The sequence below is a fragment of the Cyrtonyx montezumae genome, unplaced genomic scaffold (genome assembly GCF_038088225.1).
Source record: "Cyrtonyx montezumae isolate F1298 unplaced genomic scaffold, pur_monq_1.0 scaffold_33, whole genome shotgun sequence".
NCBI classification, from domain to species: domain Eukaryota; kingdom Metazoa; phylum Chordata; class Aves; order Galliformes; family Odontophoridae; genus Cyrtonyx; species Cyrtonyx montezumae.
In genome coordinates this window covers 1,878,174-1,904,406 of record NW_027072038.1, presented here as the reverse complement: position 1 = coordinate 1,904,406, position 26,233 = coordinate 1,878,174, and the positions used below count along the sequence as shown (strand labels likewise).

The 26,233-nt window shown below is 48.8% G+C and overlaps 1 protein-coding gene across 2 annotated transcripts in view; it reads left to right on the top strand.

The window, feature by feature from the left end:
- The first annotated feature begins 5,249 nt into the window (after positions 1-5,249).
- DPYSL2 (dihydropyrimidinase like 2) overlaps positions 5,250-26,233 on the top strand; it is a 40,735-nt gene continuing 19,751 nt past the window's right edge. The window contains exons 1-3 of one of the 2 annotated variants that reach the window (XM_065745150.1): positions 5,250-5,615; positions 16,015-16,103; positions 17,314-17,498. In XM_065745150.1, the coding sequence (XP_065601222.1) occupies positions 5,265-5,615; positions 16,015-16,103; positions 17,314-17,498 (625 nt within the window). In that variant the 5' untranslated portion in view covers positions 5,250-5,264. Of the gene's footprint in view, positions 5,616-13,870; positions 13,936-16,014; positions 16,104-17,313; positions 17,499-26,233 lie in introns of those variants that run through there. The other variant, XM_065745149.1, reaches the window with a different exon arrangement.

The window sequence follows — 26,233 nt, the reverse complement described above, 5'->3', positions numbered from 1 at the left end:
CTTAATGAAATCAGCAGTTTTGGTGGATCTTTGTCTTATACGCTGAGCAGAATGATTCCTACTGCTGTTGCCCAGGATTTTCATCTTGAGAACAGCTGAAAATGTCTGACTTCAGAGCAGTCTGGTGCCCTTTGTGTGCGTTTATTTTAGACGGAATTAGTGAGGAGAGAATTTGGAGGAAGTAAGGCTCTCTGCTCTCCTTGGAAGTCGATGGGAGTTGTATACCTAATTTCCATTTGTGCCTTTGGAAAATCCCCTTCTAATTGGCTAAATATTTGTACTGTTGGCTGTGGGCACGGTGGCACAATGTGGCTTTCAAACCATCTGTTTTCAGGGACTAAAACCCACTGGCAACAAACCTTGATTGGCAGAAACTCACCCAGGCTGATTTACATTAGTTGAGGTTGCTGAGGACAAAACCATAAAGCAAAACAGAGGCATAGGATGAGCAGAAATAAAAAAAGGGACATGGAAATAAATGAGCTTTGTTTCAGCATTTGAATGGACTTTACTCATTTATCAGAAGATTTTCTACTGGTCCTCAGTGTCTTTGAAATACTGTCTCATCTTTGAGTGCTCAATGCCAAGAGAAGCTGTCAACCACTCCAGCAATTATCATATCCCAAAGGGAACTTGGTTAATGATTCCTCTGTGCACAACTTGGTCTTTCAGTTTTTGTGTTATGCCAGAACAATTCCAACCCAGTCAAGCATGTAAAGATTTGGGTTGATTTGTGATGTTCCAAGAATATCCAGTTAATCACTGCTACCTCTTGTGGTGAGCCCAAACCTTAGAAGAGGAAAATTCCAGAGTTAGATGCAGGGATCAGCAGTAGGTAGTGCACCAACCAGAGGGAGGAAAGATGGCTATCCCAGCTGGTGGTCAGACAGGGAAGTTCTCAGGCTACTGCTGTGGCACATGCCACAGGTTGGTATTTTCAAGGGCTTTGTCATTTTGTAAGCTTTTTCTTGCAAAATCACTTCCTGGTTTGTAAGAGGAGTGGTCAATGAAGCTGTGCTTTTAGCCCCGTGCTTCCAGTCATCATGGTTTTCCTCTACGTGCAGTAAAAGCAGTCAGCTAACTCCACTATGGAGTCCCTTCTCTTTCACTGGACCCAGCTGAAAACACCACATCAACTTGATTTAATTCTGAGAACAAAGCTATATTCTTAAGTTATGACCCAATTAGACTTAATGGAAGGGTTGGCATTGAAATCAAGGTGTCTAGTTCTTTACTAGAGCTTGATCCTGAGCGTGTCACCTGTGCTTCACTCAGTGTAGGTCCATGGTTCGGCACATACACCTGCTTCCCTTCTATGGATAGCAGCAGTTTTCCCTGGCAAGGCTTTGACTTTGTGGAGTTCTGCCTCTGCAAGAATCTATTTCCATGGGATTTTGTTTTGCATGAGAAATCTCGCACCCAGTGGAAATACTAATAATTATCTGCAGTAGGAAGGAGCCCCAGTTTGGAAGTGGTTGCTGTCATTAATTTAATAATGTCAATTTAATGGCAGAATATACTGCTGTAATTTCTGACTGCTGCCTTAGTATCTGAAGTTTATTTTTGCAGCAGTTGCCTCACCCAAGGCAATAGTAGATAAATAAGTCAGCATCAAGCTACATTGCATTGCTTCCATTTCAAATCCAGTTTCATTATTCAGCTTAGCCCTGCACATGTAACAACAGCAATGAAATTTAATAAAGCATCATTCATCATTTGATACACAACAAGTAGACATGTCTGGGCCAGATGGAACTAGAGATCAGAAATCACTGGAGCCATTGATGCAGTGCAGGTTGGCAAAGGAGCCCCGTGCTCCCGGATTTGTCTGGGTAGGCCACAGATGTTGGACTATGGTAGCAGAGTGGGAACATGAGTATGTAAGGGAAGAGGCCTAGTTTTTCCTCTTGCTTGACACAGGGGCTGCCTACTTCATGTCTTTGTGCTCACACTTTTTCCTCTGTATCAATTTTTCTTTTTTCTTTTTTTTTCCCTTTAGCAAAGGGATCTTTGTGAAGTCCTCGTGCTCTTCACATGGTCTTTTTTTCTTGTCCTTGTAAACTCAGCTGTAATCTTCAGGCAGGAGTTGTCTTCTTTTGAGTGCTACTGCTGTGCTTAAAGTAGTGAGTACTTGTGTCACTTAAAACTTCTGTGCGCTAACATAAAAGAATCTTAATTCAAGCTGGTCCTGCCTCTGCTTTCCTCTGTGGTTTGGGTTAAGTTGTGCAAGCCCTCTATTCATCACTTCACTTGTCCAGAGTGTTTTGATATTGAGAAAAGCCAATGTTGTGGTAACATTCAATTCCCATCTCTGTTATAGCATGTGTGGATAATATTAACTGAAGATCTATATTCTTTTCATGTATCACCCAATAGTTTATCTGCAAATAATTGTTGAAGTTATTTATTCTTCTCTACATACCTACAGTGCTCCGATATTGACACTACCAGTTAATATTCACTGCATGCTTGGAACACAAAATCTATTGCATGGAGACTGAAGGTTACTGGTGTAACTCAGGTCAGCCTCATTCTTATCTCAGGCTTATATTTATGAGCTGGTCTGTGTTTCTTCAGTGCTGTTGATGGGACTGAGTCTGCAGTTACCTATAGAGTTCTTATTGATGCTGGGTTTATGAAATTCAGATGAGGACCAGTGTCCATTTCAGAGTCACTTCTATGATTCTATGGATTACTAAACACACAGGTTATCAGATCCTGGTGATGTTTCAGGAAAGTTTGGTTATCTCTGTGCTGAGAGGTCTTACTCAGGATAGCATTCCTTTTGTAAGAGAAGTAGTAATCTCAAGATTTGTTACTTGTGTTTCACATGCCAGAGTAGAAACTTTTAAAAGTTACCCCATGACTTTTCAACGTCCATGAAAGGACCATAAAGATACCGAGTGTTGTTTGCACATCACTTCTCAGTGAAGTAGCCAGTGAGAAGGATGTAGTCAAGGGGGATGCCTCATGGTAATCCCACCATCCTTTCTGATCTCCTTCATGAGATGCTGCAGACTCATCTGCAGGATTTGATTCTTGTCTCAGCCGCTTCCCATCCTCCAGGCTGTATTTTTTATTTATTTTTTTCTCACAGATCTTTCTCTTGCCATCCTCTCACAAGGGGCCATCTGAGCATCTTCCAAGGATATGCCAAGTGATGAATGAGCTCGATTTAAGGCTCTCCCTGAAAGCCACTGCAGAACGTGTCAACGCAATCGCTTCAAGGCTTTCAGCTAGCTGGAGCCTGTCAGCACTCTGCTGCTTCTGTGGACTGCCTGATCAGCAATGCTATGACCATTAATATTTATAAACCTTAAATAATACAGGACTTCAGGGTACCTGAGAGACCATATGTTGGCCTCCAGTTCCCAGCAAAGCACCTGCGATCCTTGTGACCACAACCCTGGCTGGTCTTCTGTCCGGGTCCCAGAAGGGGAAGGGCTGGAGCTTTTCCCCCCAAGGGCGTCTATCGTAGGCCTCCTCCCTCCTTCATTAGTTACCAGAGCACATCACCATCATCCTTCAGGACCAAGCTGCAGGCTTCTTTCTTTCATTTTAGTCTGGAGTCTTAATGCATTGTGTCGTGCATTTATTACAGGGCTTGAGTTGGATGTGACCTTGGGTGATTCTTTTTCTTCTCCCCCTCACTCTGCACATACTGGTAAAAATGCATTGATTTTGGGTATTGCTCGCAGGGAGAGAGAGCTCTGAGATATATATTTTTATTATTATTTATTTATTGTTTTTGATGGGTTTTTTGGTCTGAGTCTTGCTAAGGTGTTTGGTAACCATTCGGACACAGATGCCTCTAAATTATCATTTAATGTGCATGTGCAAAGATGCATATCAATGAATAATGCATAGTAGTACATAGCTTGGCAATTGGGCTTGGTTCAGAGTGATACTGCACACGGTTTAGCCTTGGGGACCCAAAAAACACGAATCAGGTGCACACAGCCAAGCGAACACCAATGTCTTTCTCCACCGCTTTACCTTTGCGATAAAATATATATAAAATATACATCCCCAACCCAAATCACCCACCTCACCCTGCCTCTCAGAACCTACAAACGACAAGGACAGCTCTCCCTCCGCGTCGGTACCCGTTGGGGCCGTGTATTTAGCGACAAACCCGACGGGAACGATCCCGCTGGGTGCAGCAGCAGGAGGCGGCCGAGCCCCGGGCGCGGGTGGTGCTGAACGGACAGCTCCGTTGGTCCGCACGGCTGCGGGCGCCCCCCCCCCCCCGCTCCCCGGGGAAGGACTGGGGGGCTCCTGGCGTTGCCCAGGCTTAATTGACTTTGCTAGGTCACTAATTTTCCTTTCGCGAGGTAAGTAGTGGTGAACGGCTCATTTTCTCCCCTCTCTCCGTTCCCACACCCCTCTCCCATCTGTCTCTTCTTCTCTCTCCAGCGCTATCCATCAGCCCCTTTCCCCCCCCCCCCCCGAATGGGTACCACCCGAGGCCCGGCACCAACGATGCCCCAAACCCCAGCGAGATGAATCAGCCGCTCAGCCTCCCTCCGGCCCCAGGAGCCCAGCCGCGATCTCCGCCGCTCCCCGCCCTCCGGCTGCTGTGCCTTGAGAAAAGTGAGGAACAATAGGACTCCCGGAGCACTCCCCGACTCCACCATTGCGGTGCTGGGGGAGGTAGGAGAGAGGGTGGTGGGAGGAAGGAAGAGATCCTTTCTCCCCCGCGTGGGGTACACGCCTCCGGAGGTGTGGGGGGTGCTCGGGCTCCGCCAGCCCCTCCGCAACGTGGAGCGGTAGCAGAGAGCTGGAGGAGGCGGCGAGCATCGATGGGGGCTGTTGCTCCAACCTGATCGAGTCCATTTGCCAATTCACCACTCGCATCACTTCCGGATCAGTCCCCAGTTTCTGCTGCAGAGTGAGGATTTTTTTTCTTCTTCTTCTTTTTTTTTTTTTTCCCCCTCTCTCCTTCTCCCTCCCTCCCCATCTGGATGCTGGGAACTTGAACCCTCCTCCCTCGATTGCAGCAGGATCTGCCCCAACCTTCCCTCAACTTTGCACTGCATCAAAGAAAACAGAGCGAGGCACAGACTATATTGCATCGATGGGGGCAGGGGATCTGCCAGGCACAGCCCTTTGCAATTGATGCTGCTGTGTCTCTAGGACCCTGAGCGAGCTTTTGTGTTTTTTTTTTTCCTCCTCTTTTTGCTTGTGTGTGTGTGTGTGTGTGTGAAGGATCCTCCTGGTTACCGCTCTTGTTATTTCCCCTTAGCAGGGAGATCACACAAGCCATGGCTGAGAAGAAACAGTCTGGCCGGCAAGGTGAGGAAGAAGAAGTGCCAGCCTTCTTCAAAAACCTGGGCTCGGGCAGTCCGAAGCCCCGGCAGAAATTCTGTGGCATGTTCTGCCCAGTGGAAGGCTCCCTGGAGAACAAGACTATCGACTTTGACTCCCTGTCGGTGGGCCGCGGATCTAACAAAGTGGTGGCAAAGCAGAAGGATGTTGCCCACTTGGGTCCGGATGCTCAGTCCGTCTATTCCAGGCAGAGTGGGAAGGGAGGGGAACCATCTGTTGATTTCGGAAGAAAGGTGGAGATCAGGAGTGCCACTGGGAAGGAGGCGCTGCAGAACCTGAATGACAAGGTGGGTGCACTTACATTTATATATATACATGTGTGTTGTCTGATACAGAGATGCAGCTTGCACATGCAGGAGGCTGCAGGAGGGATATATCATCTCCACCCTGCAGTTCCCTGCTTTTGTCACTTGCATGCATGTAGCAGTCAATGTCTTCCCCCAAGAAGCAGCATCTCTACTACAGCCTTCCTGCCAGACCTTTAATGTTATCCCTGTGCTCTCTGCAGGTGTGTGTGTATGTGCACAGGGAGGAGGGCAGAAGAAGAAAGGAGCCCCTGCACACACAAACACCCTCCCTTTCCCCGCCCTGCCTTCCCATTTGGCGATAGAGACTGACTTTTTTTGTTTCCCCAGCACAACGGTAGCAAAGTGCCCCACCCAGCTTGTGAATGCAGCTCACGGGAACAGAAACGCGATTGTAAGCAAAAGAACATCAATGAGCCTCCGCCTACAGGGATCGATTCCCTGCAGGTTTCTTCCAGGGGAAACTCAGCAATGCACTCCTACTCCTCCTCCCAGGGGAGGAGAGGCTCCGAGTGACCCATGGGAGCTGTATTTCAATACCAATTTCGATGAAGGCCTTTGGCTACGAGGGCAATTTTTGCCTCAGGAAAATGTGCCAGGACTTTAGCAGGAATGTGGTGTTCTCTTAAGAAACCTACTGAACTCCTCCCAATCTTTTAGGACTCCTGAAGCTACTTTCTCACTCTTTGTATGTGTCATAGCGTAACAAACCCATCCTTTTCCTGAGGCAAAAGCTGTTTAAGCCACATGGCTCAAGCTGACCGTGCACAATTTTTTTTTTCCCCTCCATAAATAGATTTAAGCAAGCTTTATTCATATCTGAGCCATGAAATACTCGCTGCGTTCATCCTCTGACAATGCTGGCTCCTATGCATAGCCTGGAAGAGCTGCAATGAATGAAGCACCAACCAGCAAACTGGTAAATTTCCAGTAGCAAACTGGGATAGAGTTTCTGTGAGTAGTGCCCCAGTGGGTTTAAAGAGCTGTCCCTTCTTCTAAGATGGACCTCTTGATTTCCTCTAGTGATGTGGTTTGGATATACAGGGTGGGAGTTGGCCTGGAATTTGTAATGTGGGTTTGTTCCCTGGTTTCACCTGCTGTCAGGAATGTGAAATACTACCAGGAGCATTGCTGGGGTCTTATCCTCCCCACATCAGACCCTTCTCTGGGTTTTCCTACTCTGGTAACCTAAGGGCTCCATCCAGCCATGCTTATGTGTGCAAAAAGCAGCAGTTTACTGTGAGATCACCAAGGTAGGCCCTGATGTTCAGAAGTTCTACATATCAACCTTTAATTAGAAGTGAGCGGTGCTCCATGCCTCTTCTCATCAGCTCAAGTGAAAGTTTGCCTCCACCAATGCCTATGGCTTGATTTAAATGTGGTTATGTTCCTGCTCATCCTCCGTGGTTAATTAGTCATCTTAGTCTGGCAGTGGAGCAACTTAGGAGTAAAGGCCGTGTACCTTGGGAAGCCCAAGGTTTTGCAATTTGGGGCATTTTCAGGGCTAATTTGATGTGTTGATATCCTAACAGATGCAAATGTAAACAGGTAATATATTCATTCTAAAAAGATGAAGTCCTGTGTGATTGAGGGGTACAACGTATTAAAATCTGCAAGTGTAATGTGGCAAAAAATCGGAGAGCTACGTGGAATATTGATCCCATTTTTGTAAATGCACATCCTTTTGGTTCTAAGGACTGTCACAGAATGTAAACTGTGAAGGTGTGAAATAATGGGATAGTGCAACGCTGGAGTTGTTTCTTGGTTCCTTTGTGTAACGCTGATGCCAGTGGGTTGTGCTGAGAGGGACTGTGTGCATTTGGTAAGTGCAGTTTTTTATTAGTCTTGCTATGGATTGGCACTTTATAGTAAGAGTGTTTTAGCTTTAATGGTTTTCCTGCTGACTGCATCTGTAGCTTGAATCAGTGGTTAGATTCTCAGCAGGTAAAGCTGGCTTTGCTTCAGTGCAATTAGTAGGAATGCATTTATGGTATGATCAAATATATTAAAATAAAAGGACTATTGCAGGAAATGGCATTGAAGGGAACACTGCATTAAAATCAGGTAGGAGTTGAAATGCTGAAGGCCTTCTGAAATTCTGCAACCAAATTTGGCTTAGTATTTTCAGACCTGTGTTACTGGACACTACTTTCATGCGATGTGAATGTAGTGGAAAGAAACAGTAATCGAACAGATAAGATCTTGAAATTATATAAATTATTTTATAGGCTAGAAATCTTATTGCTTCATTTTCCTTAGCCTGAGGCTGAAAATACAAATGAACATAGAGGATGGTTGGGTTCAATGAAGATAGGTGGGAGTGTTCAGCCAGTGACTGGATCCAAATGGGTTTAAAACACAGTCATCCTTTCTGTCACTCTATAGAAAGATCCTGCATTAATCTTCATGGAAATAATTAACAAAGAATGACAAGCTATTTTTTATTGTTTGGTGGTCTTAACTTTCCAGAGGATAAAGAAAGGAATGTAATTATTCCACATCAAATTGCAATATATTGTTCTGTAGGCAAAGATAAGGGTAATCAAATCTATTTGTGTCTGTTCTGTCTGGGGTATTCTATAGGCATCTATCATAGCCTTGCTTTATTGCCTCTGGGCCATGCTGCCTCATAATTCAGGGTTAAGATCATCTCTAGAGGCAGCAGGAAGGCTTTCTGTCTTAGTTTAAGCAGCTCTTTACAGCGAGGCCTCTGGAGGCAGTGCAGCCCAGTCAACAGGTCCATGACTTGGGAGATGAGGAGAGCTTGCTCCCTGCCAGCAGCCAGGCCTTCCAGAATTCACTGCACTTCCATCTCCTGTCTTAAATCTTTCTCGTTGGCCCTGTTTGGATGGTTAGCACCCAGACCTGGAAGCTGTTTGTTCAGTGTTGGAGCACTGCTCTGTGCTTGGAGGCCGTGGGCTCTGCTGGGCCAGCACTGTGCTCTAGGGAGAAGGCCACATTCAAACCCAGGGTTTGCTTGACAGAGATGACCAACCCACAGCCTGGCTTTCACCAACTGCTGCAAACCTGGGGGAGGGAACAGTAAGCTCGTGGCCTGCTTTAATTTCATTTGTACAGAGAGTCTGAATGGGTCCTAAGACCCTTCAACCCAAGTCTGGGGCCCTGGGACCACCCATCTTTAGTTGCTAGCTGATTACTCCACCCATCCATGTGATTTCCCTGTGTGATAAGCCATTGTCTTTACCTTCGTTTGGTCTCAAAACCAGTTCATGGGCCTTTGGGAAGCGTAGAGCACTGAGTGTGAACAGTTGGTCTACCAGAAAAAAAAGCTACATATGATAAATAAAAAAATGACTATATAACAGGGAAGGAAAACGTTCTTATTTTAGAGCTGACAGGAGAGGAAAGAGTTTTAAAGCACCTGAAACGTTGGGTTTGAGTGAACCTCTCACTAAAACCTTAAATCTCTCAGGGTCATGATTGCTAATTCCTGGAGAGAAATGGTGAATAACAAGATGTTGTTCAGCACTCCAAAAAATTACAGACTCCGAAACACTGATGAAACTGTTGTGTAAAACAAAGAGCTCGTTCCAGACAGCTGGAAATGCAGTTAGGATTTTAATTTGCTGTAATGCCTGTAATTTCTTTAGCCTTGTTTCAACAGTATTGCTCGCAAAATAATTATACAGGGGGGATGACTTGCACAATTTTCCAATGGGTCACAATAATTTATCCGGCTACTAGAAAAATAAACCATAGGAAAAAAAAAATGATAATGAGCACAAATGTCACATTCCTCTGACTTCTCAGATTCCCCTCGAGCTATCAACGTGCATAGCTGGAATGTGCTGCATGCCCAGTGAGCGTATCACCAAGTGGTCTGTAGTGTTATGCTAGGAATCCACTGCTACCGCTCCCTCTCATGCAGAAACGAGCAAAGGGCTTTGATACAAGGCCAATTTATTTGGAAGGAAAACATAAACACTTTGGGTCTTTTCCTCCCAGTTTGGAGCAGAACCAATTCAGAGGGCTGGGCTTTCAGCAGCACCTGGTGAAACTGGGATGGATGTGGTGCCTGGCATCGGAGACTGGCAGCTCTGCATGCCACGTTTGTGCCAAAGCTTGGGCTCATCTGACACGAGCAGTCTGTTTTTACCAGGCACAGATCAGTCGTGTACCTCTGTCCCTCTCTTCCCCTGAGAAGGGATAGCATTTCAGGAGCAGAGCTGTAACAAATGACCCCCAAAAAATCAGACTTTCTTACTGTAAGGTTCACACACAAATGGAGTATCGTGTTCTGTGGTGCAGCTCCCGGAGAGCTGGACTGAATCTTGGTGGGGATATTTAAGGTCTGATTTGTTTCTCAGTGTGTAGGGTGATGACTGTGCTGTACCTTGCAGGTGGGCACTGCTGGCTGACAGACAGGAGAGTGATAGCTGAGAGCCTGAAGCTTTGGCCTGTAGGTTTTTGGGGAAGAGGGAGGAGAAGGAATGATAAGAAATGGTGTAAATCACCAAGAACAGCTGTTTCTTGGACCCTGCTCTTGGTTCCCATTGCACTGGAGATGCTCATCTCTTTGCACTGGATGTAAGGGAGGAGCAGTTAATTCTCATTTGTGGATCAGCCATACTTTTTTTACTGTCCTGTTTGCGTGGCTACAAAGAGAATTGCTCCCCCCACAAACTGCACATTCAGAATAAGGTTACTTCTCTGAGAAGTTGCATGATTTCAGAGTTGACCCCTATGGCCATTTCCATAGCGCGATGGTTAATTACAATCTTCTCCTGTAAGATAATGAAACAAAGCAAAGATGCCCATTGGTGAGGGTAGTCTGTGTCTGTAACTGAATTTAATTTATACTGATTGATAAAGGAAAATTCCTTCGTAGCCTTTTAAGAAAGACAGAACGCACTGTCTTGCTGAATCACCTGATTCTATCCTTCTCTGATACTCCTGCTGTGCACCAGTTTGCTTTTCATCTTCCCAGTGCTTAATAAGAAGCAATGTTGGTCCATAGGAAACTTTTGAAGTTACTGAGATTAAGAGCCAACCAATTGGCATGGCAGAATCAAGAGAGAAGACTAGAGCCTGACCAGTGAGCTAAAGCCTGACCAGTGACTGCTCAAAGACCTTTAGCCCAGTCCTGTTGCCCTCAATGTAAAGCCTTTCTGAGTTGGGCAGTGGGTGATTCCCCAATAGGGAGCAGGGATTGTTAGCACCCAACACCCTGAAGGGAAATGTAGAGTCTGTTGATGCACGAGTGCTAGAATTTCAGATACTTCCAGGAATGCTTTCAGTTCCAGCTCTGATCCCTGTTTTTGTTACGTTTCCATTTCTGAGCGTTAAGACTTCACAGCAAAACTGTCCTTCTGCAGAAATTGGTGAGAGCTCAGTAGAAATAAAAGCAATCGTTTGTTGCAGGAATTTTGTGGGATTTGTTGCAACGACACTAAAATGCCGCAGAGAAAGCGACTCTTCTGGAATTTGTTTCCAGCCATCATCCAGTAACTCCTCTGAGGAGTGAAGCTGTGCTCACATAGTATAATTTAAGGTATTTCTGTTGCTCTGGGGTTCCTCCACTACTGCAGTGACTGCTGCCAGAGCACGGGGCTGTGCAGCTGTCCTTCGTGCTTCCCTCCTAGCAAGAAAGATTGGAGTGTTCTCTATAGCACCTTATAACTTAAGCCATCTCCTAGACCTATGGAAGACCCATTGCCATCAGCATTATCTAGAACTCCCATTACTTCTCTCAGCAGCTCTTGGCAACGAGGTTGGACATGAGGCTGCAAGGATTTATGGAGTGCAGCGTGCTGCTGCGAGCCCAGGAGCTGACTCCTACAGCTGGCTTCTCATAAGGAGTCATATTCCTAACTTTAACTTAATGGGAAGGGTTTATACACAAATGGTGGCTTTACTGGGAGAACAGATCAGCTTCTGTAAGAGACGTAGTGGTGTATCTCTGTACCACCAGGCTCTGTTCCCACTTGTTCTCATCTGAACATCATTCTCTGGCTTTGTTCACCCACCTTCATCCTTCCCAATTACATCCATCTCAGGGAAAGGTACAGTTCTGGTCTTTGGTACGTGCTGAGTCTGGACTAGATGATCTTTAGAGGTCCCTTCCAACCCCTACAGATCTTTGAGTGGTACAGATTTTAAAACTTGGTGCTGTGTAGATGCTGACTATCAAACAACCATGGTTTCCAGCCCTTCTGGAATAATCTCTTCTTTATTTTATTCTGTGCTACTTAGGTGCTCACAACATGGTGATGGGAAGGAAAAGCCCAGTGTCACCTAAAGATTCATTATTTCTTTTTGAACCTAATCACGATTGGATCCCAGTAGTGGAAAATGCTCCAAGTTCAAGACCCCGTGCTCTGAATTAGGCCCATATGCAGTAAGGATTACCTTTTAAAAAGGTATTTAAAATATGTTTGAGCAGGTGAGAATAGCTTTAGGAGCATCAATGTGCTGCTGACACCTTCCCTTTAGAGGTGCTTCTATTTCTGCTACCAGTGCTGTTGCTTCACAACTTGGAGAAGAAATGACCTGGTCAGGAAGGCAAGTGAGCACCAGAGATCGATGGTTTCTTGTGCCCATAGTTGTGTTTGTTTGTCTGTAATGAGTTTTCTGCTCTCAGGGCAGGATCTTAGGGGGGGTAGCTGGATTTTGCACATCTCAAATCAGCTGCCCGAGGGCCTTGATTACAGAATCATAGCATTGATGCTCTCTCAAACTCTTAGTGTTGGCTTCCTCCATGATAGCAAACGAGGCCAAGCAAAGGCAAGAAGCCATTCAGAAACAAAGGGGAGGAGCGAAACCAGCATTAAAGAGAGAGAATACACAGCTCCTCTGCCTAAACCTCAGGATCTGGTGTAGGTGCTTTTGTCCACGCTCTGAGCAGAAATATGCCGAGGTTTCCAGACATCCACTGCAGATAACCCATTTAGCATTGTCAGTTCTAATCAAAATAAAACCCGGCAGGCTAACGAATTAATCATTTTGCTGCTGTCACGACGAGATGCTTTATCTTTTGCTACTAATTGAATACTAACTGATTGGCATATTAGCTATTTAAACAGTGCCTGCTGCCCCACCTATACTCGGGCAAAGCTCTTTTTCCCTCACAGCCCCCTGCGAAATGATGCACGTGGAAGGTCCTGGCAGTCATCTGCTTGCACAGATGTTGCCTTTGTAATGATTAACTGCAGCAGGATGGTGAAGGCTTGCACGCAGCTTGGGTATGGAAGGAGTGCTCTGTTTTGTGATCGGAGCAGCTTGTGGTTTGCTTTGTGGGATGTGCAATTCGGGGGAAGAAGGTAAGTGCTGGTTGGTCATTGATGGGGCCATAGTGACCCTTGAACACGAGTGGGCTCGGGCTGATGTTGGGGCTGTATGGGAGGAGGTGTGAGAGGACACCTGTCCTGCACTGCAGCCATGAACCCATTTCTTTGTGCACGGAAGGAGGGAGATGTGCTGCCCTAGCTCCGTTCTTCCCTTAAGTGCCGACCTGAGGAGCACAGGGACAGACATATCAGTGTCCCAGAAGGGTGCTACGGGCACCCTGAGCCCCCAGGTAGCAGCAAGGGCCTTCATCTGCTGCTGTGGCGAGAAAGCGCAGCCATCAACTGAGACATGAAAGAGGCGGGAGCGGCTGCGCCTCATTCTTCCCCTTCATCCGCTACAGCGTCGAGAAGGGCGGGGTGGGACAAAGAAGACGGAGGGCTGTCCTGAACCCCCCCCCTCACAATCGCAGCGCCGTGCGGGCGTTTCCCGCCGCCCCCTCCTTTGCGCCAACGTCGCCCCGCGCCTCATTTCCATCCCGCCGCGCGCGCGCGGGAGCGAGCGAAAAAGAACGGCTCTGTGCGCATGCGCCGCGCGCTCCGGTGGCGCGCTCGCTCCTCCCTGCGCGGGCGGGGCCGCGCGGAGCTGCGCGCAGAGCGAAGAAAGGCAGCGCGGGGTTGGGGCGGCTGTGACTGCGCTGCGCAGAGCTGCGCTCGCCTCCCCGGCGCACCCCGCGCCCCTTTCCTTTAGGATCGCTGCGATTTGGGTTCGGGGAGCTTGGTATTGTTATTCGTTGTTGTTGTTTGGGTGTCGTTTTCTCTATTCTTTTTTTTGTTTGTTTGTTTTATTTTATTTTATTTTTTCTTCTCTCCCCTTTGGGAAGCGGTCGCTGCGCGAGAGACAATAGGGATACAGCATCCGCCCCGCTGCTTTTTCCTTATTGGAAAAAAAATATATATATTGATATCAATAATAAAATAAAATAGGCGGATAAATAGAGCGGAGGTGAGGACGCACCATGTCTTACCAGGGGAAGAAGAACATCCCGCGGATCACGGTGAGTGGGGGGCGAGGGGAACTGGGGGGGTGGGGGGGGGGAGGGTTGCGCGGGGATTAAGCCCTTTGTGTGCCGGCAGCCGGGGCTCGGGGCCGGGTAATGAGATCAGCGCCGGGGGATGGACGGGGGCACGCAGCCCCCAGCCCGGCGGATCCGTCCTTCCCTTCCCCAGAAGCTTCTCGCAACGCGATCCTGGGGGAGCGGGGCCGGGCGCCGTTATGTAAAGCCCCTCCCTCGCTTCCCCCCGTTGCGGGAGCCGATGTAGGGCAGGTACTGCGGACCCAACTTTTCCTTACGTAAGGTGGGTGCTCCCATCGTCGGACCGCCGCGGGCATCGGCTTTTTTGACGGCTTCCCCCCCCCCCCCCCCCCTCCAGGGGACACACCCAGTGCCATCCTGTACCCAGTGCCGTCCTCCATCCTCGCGGTGTTCCGATCTGTGACAGCATCGCTGCTCCCTGACCGCACGTCGAGGCGTTTGTAGGGGCAAAAGAATAGCTTTCCTCCCCATGGGGGGGAGACGAAGGTGGGGGGGGGGGTGGTGATGCTCTTTGGGCCCTTTGCTGTTGGCTCCCGCGGACGGCCAAACCTCAGCCCACCCCTATAGCATCTGCCTTTGTAGCAGCACAGGGTGTAGCTGGAGGTGGGCACCGGCACTGCAGCGCTTCTGGGAATGGTGTGTAGGGCAGTGCTGTCTCCTGGTGCGGAGAGGTGGGCGGCTTTTCAGCCCCCGACTTCATCTCGTCGGCGTCCGCGTTTCCATCTCGGGCTTTTCCTTTGGTTTTGGTGTGTTGTTTTTACGCAGACGGGCGTTGTTCGGGGAAGCGCTCATCGCAGCGGGAGGGGAAAAAGGGAGAGGGGGGATGGAGAAGCGTTTAACGTCTCACAGACCTTTGGTCCCCCCGTAAAGGATGGATCTGAGGGTGTCAGCTAGGAGCTGGCACCGTTCACGTTGCTCCTTCGGCACTCAGTGCTGAAAATCTGGAGCTCCTGAGCTCTTTGGGAGAATGCTTCGTTCCCTTCTGCCAGACCTCATTCAAAGCGAGGGCTCCGAGCAGCACTGTTGTGCATCCATTTGCTCAAGTTCAAGGCAGATCTGTGTTCCTCTTCTGCTTTCTGCCCTTTCTTGCAGTTGCTTTCGGCATCCTCCCCCCCCCGTGCTGTAGCTTTGTCATATGGGGGGGGGGGGGAACAACACAGTGACAGAGTGCTGCAGTGGGGCCGAGTGCAGATTGAACGCAGCGTGCTCTGATTGAGGCATCAGTGAGAGCAGGGATGGAGGAACCAGGAGAACAGAAGTCACTTTCAGCTTGTGTCCCCAATCCGAGCTCTGCAGCGTGCACTCACGGCCCCTGCAAAAAAGGGAAGGTTTGCTTTGGAGATGTCCTGGCTGGGAAGGCGACCTGGGTGGCTGTACCAAACACAGTGCCTCATCGTAGTTACCTTTCTGTTGGTGCCAAGCTGCCTCCCAGGCTGCAGGTGTTTCGGTGACGCCGTTCTTAAAGCCCTTCTTGTCAACTTGGCTTTGCTCATCGGCGCTTGTTTTCCATCCGATCACGCGCCAGCGATCCGGACAGGCAGTAAAAGCATCCACTGCACCCAAACGTCCCCGAGTTGGACAAACGGGGTTTGTTTGTGTGGTGTAACCCCTGGCAACAGACTCGTGGGCTATTTCCCTGACAGCCGTTGACTCACAGTTCGCCAAGCGATGACTGCAGCGGGTGGGTGCACGTGGGGGAACTTTGCATGCGACCGAGGCATTAAAAACAGCAGCGCCGTGGCCGTGATGCATCCCTGGAGAGCTCTGTGCACTGCTGCTGCTGCAGGTGATGGTGCTGTGCTGCAGGGCCGAGTGAAGCTGCCAACCTCAACCCAACACCCTTTTTCCCCCCTTCTGATTGCTTGGGATCGTTAGGGCGATGAAAAGCGGATGAAACAAAGCATTTTGATCTTTGCAGGAGATGCGCTCCTGAATAATGCAGAGCTTGTTTCCAGCCCTCCTCTTTCATCTCCCCGGAGTGACACTGCAGACTGTCAGCTTTCTCCCGTTGTGATTACGGATTGCTCTTCTTTGTTGCAGAGCGATCGTCTTTTGATCAAAGGTGGGAAGATCGTCAACGACGACCAGTCTTTCTATGCAGACATCTACATGGAAGATGGGCTCATCAAGTAAGTGAGCGTGGCAGCACGTTGTGATGGGAGGAGTGGGGATCAGAGCTGCGTGGACCCTCAGCGTGTTGGGTTGCCAAGAAAAGTGCATATTTCACACGGGTGCACCCTGATCGATGCAGGAACCTGAAAAACACAAACTGTGTTGTCATTCAAGCATGGGCTCAGGGAGGTGCTTAAACACACTTGGTTTCAGCTGTGCCCATAGCCCCGTGCTGAGGTGACACATGTTTGAAGTTATCTGTGTTGTCACAGTTATGACTGAAGGTATTTTGAATGCAGAGTTCGGTACCCGGGTGTGTTTAACTCTGTTTTAGGGCAGGGAATTGGACTCAGGTCACCTCTCAAGGTCTCTTGCAGTGCTGTTTTCTGCAATGTGATGATGCAAGGATGGAGCCCGAGTCCCTTGGAGTTCATCAGGGTCCTGTTGTTGTGGAGAGATGCCTCTTTGCAGCACGCTTCTGTGTTTGCAGTCCTGAAAACTGTGTTTCTGGCACATTTAAATAGATCAGAGATTTCATTGGAAAGTTACACTTAAGAAAAAAGTGGCTGAGCCAGAGGTTACAAACAGGGAGTTTTCCTGTTCTGGCTCTAACAGGCAGCACATGTGCTTTGCTCATCAAGGTTAGAAGTTAGAGGAGCCAGCCCCAGGCAGCTCATTAGTTGCCTCATGTGTCACCCACTGTTGTGTTTTGCACAACCAATGAGTGAGAGGAGCTGCAGGGGTCCCACCAGGACTGCGTATCCTTCCCATCTGTTCAGGAGCTGTGTAATACTTACACGTGGAAGGAAAGTACACAGGCAAAAGTGCTTTCTGTGCTTCCAAACCTGTGTTAACATCCACCTCGCTGCTGGATAGTCAACACTGGGTGTTGTGCTGCCACTTGGTGACCCCAGTGCTGTCCCAGCAGAGCTGCTTGCTTGCTGTGCATGGTCCCTTCTCCAGCTGGCTGCCAGCGTGACTCCTGCTTTTCCTTCCTCTTAAATCTAATGTTCCCCCCAGGTCCCAAAGTAATTGCATACTTTGCTCTCAATTATGCAGCTGCTTCAAGGGGAGGAATAAAACTCTATCAGCTGGGTCTGCCGGCCCTGTACTTTGCTTTATATGGAAAAGGAAAACAGTGGCTGGGTTAAGTAGCACAGGGTGTGTGTTTACAGAGCGTGTGCCTCGTCTGCTGTCTGTCTGACCTGTTTGCAACCTGTGTGCCAGGCAAATAGGAGAGAATCTGATCGTGCCCGGAGGAGTGAAAACCATCGAAGCCCACGGCAGGATGGTGATTCCTGGAGGGATTGATGTTCACACTCGCTTCCAGATGCCAGAGCAAGGGATGACATCTGCTGATGACTTCTTCCAAGGGACCAAGGCTGCGCTGGCTGGGGGCACCACCATGATCAGTAAGCTGGCTGCTTCTGTCTTCCAGGAGAGCTTTACCTTTCTCCAGTGGTAACTAGAAAGCCCTGCAGAGGCTGTGAGCTGTGTACCAGCAGCAGGGGGTTCCTCATGGCTGCTCAGGTACCTGTGCAAAGCTTTTGTCAGGGCAGGGAGCTGGGGCTGAGATGCTGCAGTGTCCGTGTCTGCAGCTGTGGCCACTTCTCTCTTGTTGTCCCTGCTGCCAGGGTTTAACTTTGGTAGCTTTGTGACTTTGCTGGTTCCCCTGTTGTGGGTCTGCTCCCACTGAAACCACTGTGACTTTTGAGCTCTGGCTCCGGTGTGAGCTGCACCCTGGATTCCCCATGCCTGTTCCTGTTCTCCACGATGTCTGAGATTTGTAGATCTCAGCCTCTCTGGAACAGCAGTTGCTGCATTTACAGTGAGAGAAAGGACAGCTGCATCGTGCAGGGTTGTCAGGGGAAGGATAGGTGTCCGTAGTGCAGTTCAGGTGGAGCAGCTGGGTGCTGACGAGTCTTTAAAAACGGGGCCACTTATTTTAGGATTTGCCCAGTCCCAATCTAATGTATGCAGTTTTGGCACTGGGATTTTAGAATTGAGCAGCCTTCCTTTTGTGCTCATATCCTCTTTTGGAGGAAGATAGAAATCAGGAAACGGAACCATCTCAAAACAGAGACAGGCAAACGGGCTGAGTGTCCTGCAGTGTCAGATACCCATCGTGTTCCCCTCTGGCTTTCTGATGTCTCCTGGGTGACTTCCAGACTCTGACCCCACTGATGTTGGCTACAGAAGTGTGTTCCTTCACGTACTGTGAGGTGCTGCTGTTCTGCAGGAGGGGAGCTGAGGTACAGAGAAATGAAAGAACATGGTTCAGAACAAGTACTGGTGGCTTTATCCCATCTACGTGCATATATAGAGGGATGTGAGGCACAGCCAGGAGCTGCCCTTGCTCTCCTTGGTTCAAACACAGCTCCTTACACCTGAGAACATCCTCAGCTCTTAGGGAAGAGCTCTCTGATCCCTGTCCCAGTGTGGGGGACTGGGATTGGTTGACACTGGGAGTAGGAGCCACTGGTATCAACACAGCCAGGCTCTGTTTTGGAAGCAGAGCTTGTTCTGGGCCTGGCCCATGATGAGTGGTGTGTGAACGTGGTCATGAAATAACCTGGGAAGTTATTTTTCATAATGTTATCAATTCAGGGTATGAAGTTTGAGTGCGAAGATAACCTCACACGTTCAGGGAATGTAAACTGGGAATGTAGCTGTGGATGTTCTCACTGTACACACTGATATCCATTTTTTCCCCTCTAAATCTTTGCTGTCAATCTAAGTTAATACTGCTTAATCAGGATTTGCTTTTCAGCTTCAGTTCATTGACTTTGTTTAATTGGTTGTCTGTGTGTTATAATACACCTGGTTCACTTGAGTCATCATTTTGTTCTTCCTTGTTCAGTTGAATTAGATCAAAATAACTTTCTCTGTCATCTGTATCTGGGCTCTGAGAGCATTATTTCCACCCAGTGTGGGGGGAACCATAGTAAGCAGAAAGTCAAGTCAAGTTTTCTAAAGTAGCCCTTTACTTTAAAGGGATCAGTCAGATCCCAGTTGTATTTCAGAACTGCTTAAGCCTCTGTTTGCACACATGTTGGTTGCCTTTATGACTGCTGTACCCATGTGTTTGTGGTCTGTGTTCATAACACGTCTCTGAGTTGGGGGAACTGGAGGAAAGTCCCCATTTAGAGCTTCCCCCACACTTTCCACTCTGCCTTTCTCCCTTGGAGCAGGATAACAAAATGCACAATCACCTCCCAGCAGAAGAATGGTTTCCTGACAGTGAGGACAGCACTTAGGGCTGCTGGGAAGATGGAGACGTTGCTATGGGCGAGTGTCAGCAACTGGAAGGGGACATAGGAAGGCCTGGTCTGTAGTCCTGCAGGACTTGAGAGCATTGGGTACTGCTGTGTGTCAGCTCAGCCGACACAAAATTAGACTGCAAAGCTGTTTTCTCCCCAGTGGAAGGAGTGGTGAAACGTGCTCCTGGTGGGTGGCCTTGGTTTTTCCCCAGCAGGTGGGAGCTGTGTCTGATTCCAGCATCCTTGTGATAAATGAAGCAGCGTTCAGTGAGCTGGATTGATCACATCACGAGCAAAACCCAGCCTGAGAATGACATGCTCCAGCATTTGTGTGGTGTATGTTTGAAACACTGCGCCTGGGACTTCTTCAAAGAGAGCAGATCCCTGTGCTGGAGGTGGGGGTGGCTGTTCTCCATTCTCCAGGCATTCTTTTTGTCTTAAAAAACGCCCCCAGCTCTCCATCTGTGCTTCAAGAAAACTTCCTCTCATCTTTTTTTTTTAACAAATCTCTCTCATCTGTATGTTCTTCTCACCTGGGTTGGTTGTGCTGAGTGTCTCTTCCAGCTTTGCATGGGTGTTGTCCCTTTAATTCTCACATGGATTGCATCCGAGGGAAGCACACAGGAATTCCAGAAGGTAATCTATTGTTTCCAAGCCCTGTTCCTATTTACTTCCCCTTCAGGGTAATCTCACTGCTGCAGCATCCTTGATGGGAACATGGGGTTATTGATGGGTATCAAATGGAGTGGCCCCGTTTTCTGCCCAGCCCTTCTCTTTCTGAGCTCTCTTCTCTCACAAGTTGGGGCTGATTTCCTTTTCTGAGCAGGAATTCCTGCAGTGATCCTTCTGTCTCTGCCCTCCCAGTGCCAAAGGCACATTGTGAGGCTCCAGCTGGCTTGGCTGGCGTACAGAGAAGCAAAGCTGGGTTTGCTCTGTGGGGCTGAGAGGTGAAGTGAGGCACCATGATAACAATTGTTCTTCTGAAACTATAATCTGCCGTGCTCCTTTCTCCATCCTTGGCTTAAAAGAGCACTGCAGTGAGTTGTGTCAGCAGAGGGCGAGCAGTGCTGTGTGTCTCAGGAGGATTCTGCTTTGGGGAAGCTTGGATTTTTGCCCCTTTGTAAAGGCTGGAATGAAGTGGTTGGGTGTTACTTTGAAGGGAGGATTCCAGGACGATCTGCAGATGATTTTGGAAGGGAAGGGCGTATGGGGCTGTAACTTGTCCAGGGCAGCTTCCCTGAGCTCCCCTTGTTTTCTGTATTCAATAAGACAAAAGGCAATGGCATTAAGTTGCTCCAGAGAGGGCCAGGTTGGGTATTAGGAGCAATTTATTCACTGAAAGAGCAGTGATGCACTGGCACAGCTGCCCAGGGGGTGCTGAGGTCACTGTCCCTGGAGGTGTTCAGTGGAGATGTGACACTGGAGGACATGGTCAGTGAGTGTGGTGGGGTGGGATGGGTTTTGGTGGTCTCAGAGGTCTTTCCAACCTTAATGATTCTATGAACGGTCCTTCTGGAGTTTGGGAAAAGGACTTGGCCTGAAGTTGACCTTCACAAGTGTTTTTCTCACCACTGGAACCTATGGAGTTTATGTTGAGCTAAAGATGGCATTTGTGAGCCCCCTTTGCATCAGCCTGAGAGGGTCTGATGCTTTAGGATGTTCCCTGGAGCTATTAGGGAAATGAAGAGCAAGGTGGGCTCCTAAAGCCCTGTGGTCACGTATTAGTTGTGATGGGTGAAATCCCCTTTGACGTCCAGGGCACAACTCCCCCTGACTTCAGCAGAGGCAGGATTTCCCCTCTGTGTTACTCACCCTGCAGAAAGGACAAAGCTAAGCTGTGTATATTCGTTGGCTCCCTGATCCTGTGGCCTGTTTAATGTCGTGGTGAGAGCAGCATCCATCCAGGACAGCTCCCACGCACGTTTCAACCCCCCTCCCCCTTCCCAAACACTGCTTCTTCCTGGGTATCTGCTGTCCTGGAGTCAAACTGCTTGCTGACATTGCCTGTGTTGACTCAGTCAACCGCTGTTATAATCATAGGGAGAAATTACAGTGAGGAGAAATTATAGCTCTTTTTGGCTTGGTGACTTGGGAGCCAGCTGCCTTTTGAACTTGACTAGCAGTTATCCTAATAACACGGAGAATATACACTTGGGATATGAGCTTTGTATCTGGGGAGGTTCAGAAGACGAAGGGGAACTTTGAATGGAATGCACTCTGCTTCTTAATGCTTTACCCTGCTGTTAAAGGAAGGGCTGGAGCAGGATGGCAGGGCTCTATAGGAGAGTACTGGCTGCTCGGCTCCACTCAACGGTGCAAGCAAGGTGACTTCACAACTCCTGGGTTATCCTGAGAGATCAATTTAGCTGCTGAGAAGGGTGATTCCACCTTAGTACAGTGCCTCACCTCTCTGTTTTTGGATGGTGAGCGAAGGAAGAGGATGGAAACAGAAAGAGGGAGGTGACCCAGCAGTCGTGCACTGAGCATAAACCAAGCAGTTGAGTCCAAGGGCAGTGGGCAGAGAGCTGTGGCATCTCAGTCATAGAGTGGTTTGGGTTGGAAGAGACCCTTGCAGGTCATCTAGCCCCCTCCCCACCTTGCAATGAATGGGGACCCTGCAGCTGTGTACACAATGCTGCATTGTTCTGCAGAGACCAGTCTGAATTTTGTTCCTTTTTGCACGCAGCAGCAAAGATAAAAGAGGAACTGTGCAGTGAGGGGCAGCCACGCCAGGCTGCAGTGCCTGCTTCACCTTCCAGCAGCTGGTGGTGGTTCTTCTGCAGCAGAGAAATGTTTGATCCTCTAGAAAGCTAATGAAAACATCCACTTGTTTGAATGCTGGATGTTTGTATGGGGAGAGGCTTCCCTTGGATGCTGGTGTTAAGATCATGACGTGACCATGCAGGACTGCAAATTCCCTCCATCCCTTTCTCTCCTCTCTCCAGTTCTCAGTGCATTTTATACCCCCCTGCTCTTTGGGCTCCGTGCTGATTCACACTCAGTCCCACTCGCTTTGCTGCCCTCCAGCTCCCTGCTGATGGACTCTTTGCCTTCATTCAGAGCAGATTTAAAATCATTCATGAGAAAGTCCATCTGCACACAGGGATGGGCACACCCCTGCAGTGTGCTGAGCAGCTCCAGCTTTGAGCCCTTCTAAGTCCATTAGGCATTGTGGTGCTCGTGGGCTGATGTCCTGCCCTGCTGCCTGTGCTTCCTGCTGTCCCTTCTTTGCTTTCTGCTTGGTGGAGTTTTGCCTGTTGCTCTGCTGGGGTTCACGGAGGGGTCTTGCTGGAGCCAACCTGCCAAATCCTTGATGCCTTTTGCCAGTTAGTGGAGAAGGAAGCAGCTGCTCAGTCCTCTGCATACACTGTGTCTTGTTTTGCACATTGGATTCCCTTTGGGCTGCAGTGATTGTTTGTAGCATCTTGGCTGCTCCTGCAAGGAGCACTTAAGGGCCTTAGAGCTGTGCTTCTTTGCCTGAGGTTGTGCAGGAGGTGGTGGCCCTGGCCCTGCCCAGTGGCCCTACCTGCTGGCTGGGCCATCATCCTTTCTTATAGCATCAGCAGCTTGAGGATGGAGTGCTGTGAAACCACTGCTGGGAGCAGATTCCTGACTGTTTTTCCATCTTCTGCCTTTCCCAGAGCTGCTCTGCGCCCCGTCCCTCCCTTCTCTCTGGTCTTCTGCCTCTTTGGCACCACTGATTTCTGACTGAGGCCCTAGCACTGTTTGTTTTGTTCCATGAGGAGGAAGGAGTGGGTGCAGGCCGTCCTGCACGTGCTGCAGCCTGGATACTCCGTTGTAGCTCTGCACAAATGAATGCTGAAATGTCCACAGCGCTGACAGTGCAGCCTTCCTGCAGATGGAACTGACCTAGATTTTTCCATGCATCCGAAAAGAGGGATTTGGCACTCTCTCAAGAGAAGCAACCAGCATTCTGTGTTTATGCAACACCACTTAATCCCTCTTATTTCATACAATGTTCGGGATCGCTGCTCTCCCGCTGCGTGGAGTTCATGTTCTTTGCTTTGAAGAGCTGCTTCTCATTGCTTCCCTTCCTTTCATGTGCCCAGTGCTCTCAGCCCCAAGTCCCGTGCCTTACGGATGACACACAGAAGGATGGGAGCTAATGGGTATCACTTGACAGTGTGTTTTGCACGCTGCCAAATCTGAGCTGGGTCCTCAGCTGCCTGAGCAGATGATCACTGTCTAAAGCTTGTCTACTGGAGACTGAAAAGCAGTCTTAAAAAGAAACCCCAAACGACAACAAAAAAACCACCTCTGTTAATGCTGTGTGTGATAGGTTTTCAGGGCACGTATCAAATCTTGCTAGTTAACCTGTCTTAATCACCTTCAAGTTGAGACTAGGTCTTAAAAGCAGCAGGAAATGGTGCCTGCAGCCCTTCCCTTGGCATGGTTGGCTCTGCATGGGTTTCCTGCCTTCTTGCTGGCATTCTTTGGCTTCTTCTGCCTTCCTGTGAGCTTGACTCAGCAGAAATCATCCTTGTCAGACAGGAACTTTAGCTTTCCACGCTGGGAATTAGCTTTGCTTGTCAGGGGAAGGAGGCAAACGATGCCTGAAAGCAACGATGGCAGAACTAAACGCGTTGTTTCTCATGTGGGTGCTGTTGGCACACTGAATTCGGTGCCCTGAGTCAGCAGAGCCCTTTTCCATCTCAACCACTGTGCCTTCGGTTCGTGGATCCCATCTGCTTCTTAGAAACGGGACCTTTTTCATCTCTGTGCTGAGAGGAAGCGTTCAGGGAATACCAATTAGCTCCCCCTGTCTAGCACACTCTAATCACGCTTTTATTGCTGTCTGTTGGGGCTGTGTGTGCATCTCTGCACCACCCCGACTCCCGTGGCAGCCGTGTGCAGTGGGAAGGAATGCAGCAATGGGCACTGAGAAGTTATGGCTGCTGGGAAGACTCTTTTCTTCCCTTGGTACAACACTGTTGGCGCTGCCAATGGGTGCATTGTTTGATTTCTCCTTGCTTTTGGGTTCCCTGCTTTTAAGCAGTGAGAAGAACCGCTGGGTTTGATGCAACCTCACGGGGAATTTTCAGAGCCCATCGAAAAGGGCTCTGCTATTGGAAGTTCCCCTTCCTGACTGCTTTTAAGGCGTATTTTCAGCAGATTGCTGTGTTCCTGGAAGCAGTGACATGTGTGCAGCCCGTGTGTTTTGGGGATCTGGGGGACTCTGTGGTGGTTTACATATGAATGCCATTCCCTGTCCCAGCCTGCAGACACTGTGAGCTGGTGGAGGAGCTCCGTGAGAACGATCCCGTGCCATTACACAGCATTGCTTTTGTGCAAGGAGGAGGAAGGGGATAAGTTCCCAAATAATTGCATGGCAAGAGGTAGTGTAACCCAACAGTTACAACATCTCACCCCAGAAATATGTGTCCATTAAGGATTCTTCCCAGCTCGGGGCATGGGAACTGATCCATCTCTTTCCAAGAGTTTTATTTATTTCAGATGGGGTTTGTCAGGATTTGTAACAGCATCCAAAGGGACGTGTTTGGCCACTGATGGGGTTCAGACTACTTCTCAGGCTGATGGACAGAGGCTCTTTGTCCACTGTGAAGCAGAGTAGTTTGGTGAAGCTGTTGTAGCTGGAGAAAACTGTAGATGCTCTTCTGTTAAGTAGAATTTGGCCGTGGCTCCAAGGTCAGCATTTGCTCCTGTTTGTGGAGCAGTTTGCTTTGCAAACACCCAATAGAAAGGGGAAGCAGCAGCTATATGGGAGTGTTTCCTACTGAGCTGCCCTGCAACTCTAAATCTGTTTGCTACCAGAAATGAAACTGAGGTCTTGAATGTGAGAGATGGCTGTAAAGGTGTGGTCCGTGGTGAATACGAAAGGCAGAGCCACATCTGTGACCTTCTGTCATCAACATGGGTTGGAAGAGCCTCACTGCAGAAGTCCCCTATCACAACTGTGCTCCTCTTCGTCTCCTTGTCCCCATGAGATGGTGATGGGTGATGAAAGAAGGCAGAGAAGCTGGAGCATGTTCCTGGGGACAGCAGTGCAGACCCAGTGCTGCTGTTCCAGCTTCCCAACCAGTGGAAAAAGCCTTCTGGGCAGGGCATAGCTCTGCTGACCTGAGAGGGCCGGCGTGTCCGCTTCGTTCTAATCACACTTTTGCCCTGTGGGTGCTGTTGTAGTTGCATTTTTGCCTTGACCTGAGATCCATGGCTGCAGCAGCACTTTGCTCGGTCCAGTTTGTCTTTGAAGTGTGGAGCATGTCTAAAGGAAAGCGTAAGTTTTGGAATCACTCAAATATCAGTTCTGAACTTGGCTCCCCTCTCTTTTTTCCATGGTGACCTGGGTGTGCAATAAACCTGCTCTGTAAGGAGCTGGGCCCTTTCTTTCATCTAAAGATGCAGTCATTCCAACTGTGGAGGGGGGGGTTTGTGATTGTTTGGACACACAGCCCTTAAATTTGTGTCCAGAAGACATTATTAATCATATTTTGGATCTAATCAGGCAGCTAAAAGGACAAGGGAAATGTCTGCATGACATCAGCGAGGGAGCAGCAGAACATTGCAGTCAGAAAATGTCACCACTGTGGATATATCCAATCCTTCTGAGTCTCGTCCAGTTTCTGACTTTCTCTGCATGGAGCCTAATAAACTGGATCAAAACTGACAGAAAACAACCCATGATTTCACTGGCCTTGTCTTTCCCTCTGTTGCTCTTTTGCAGATGCTTCCAAGCGACCGACCCCAGTGCAGTTGCGATAGCATGAGCAGTCCCATTGGGTGCAGAGAGCTGATACTCCTCGATCCCCTCTGTTCTTCAGAAAACAATCTGGGGATAGGCAAACTAAATCTCGTTGTGAGGTCTTGTGAAATTTCTTCGTTTTTATCCTCATTATCTTTCTATAGTC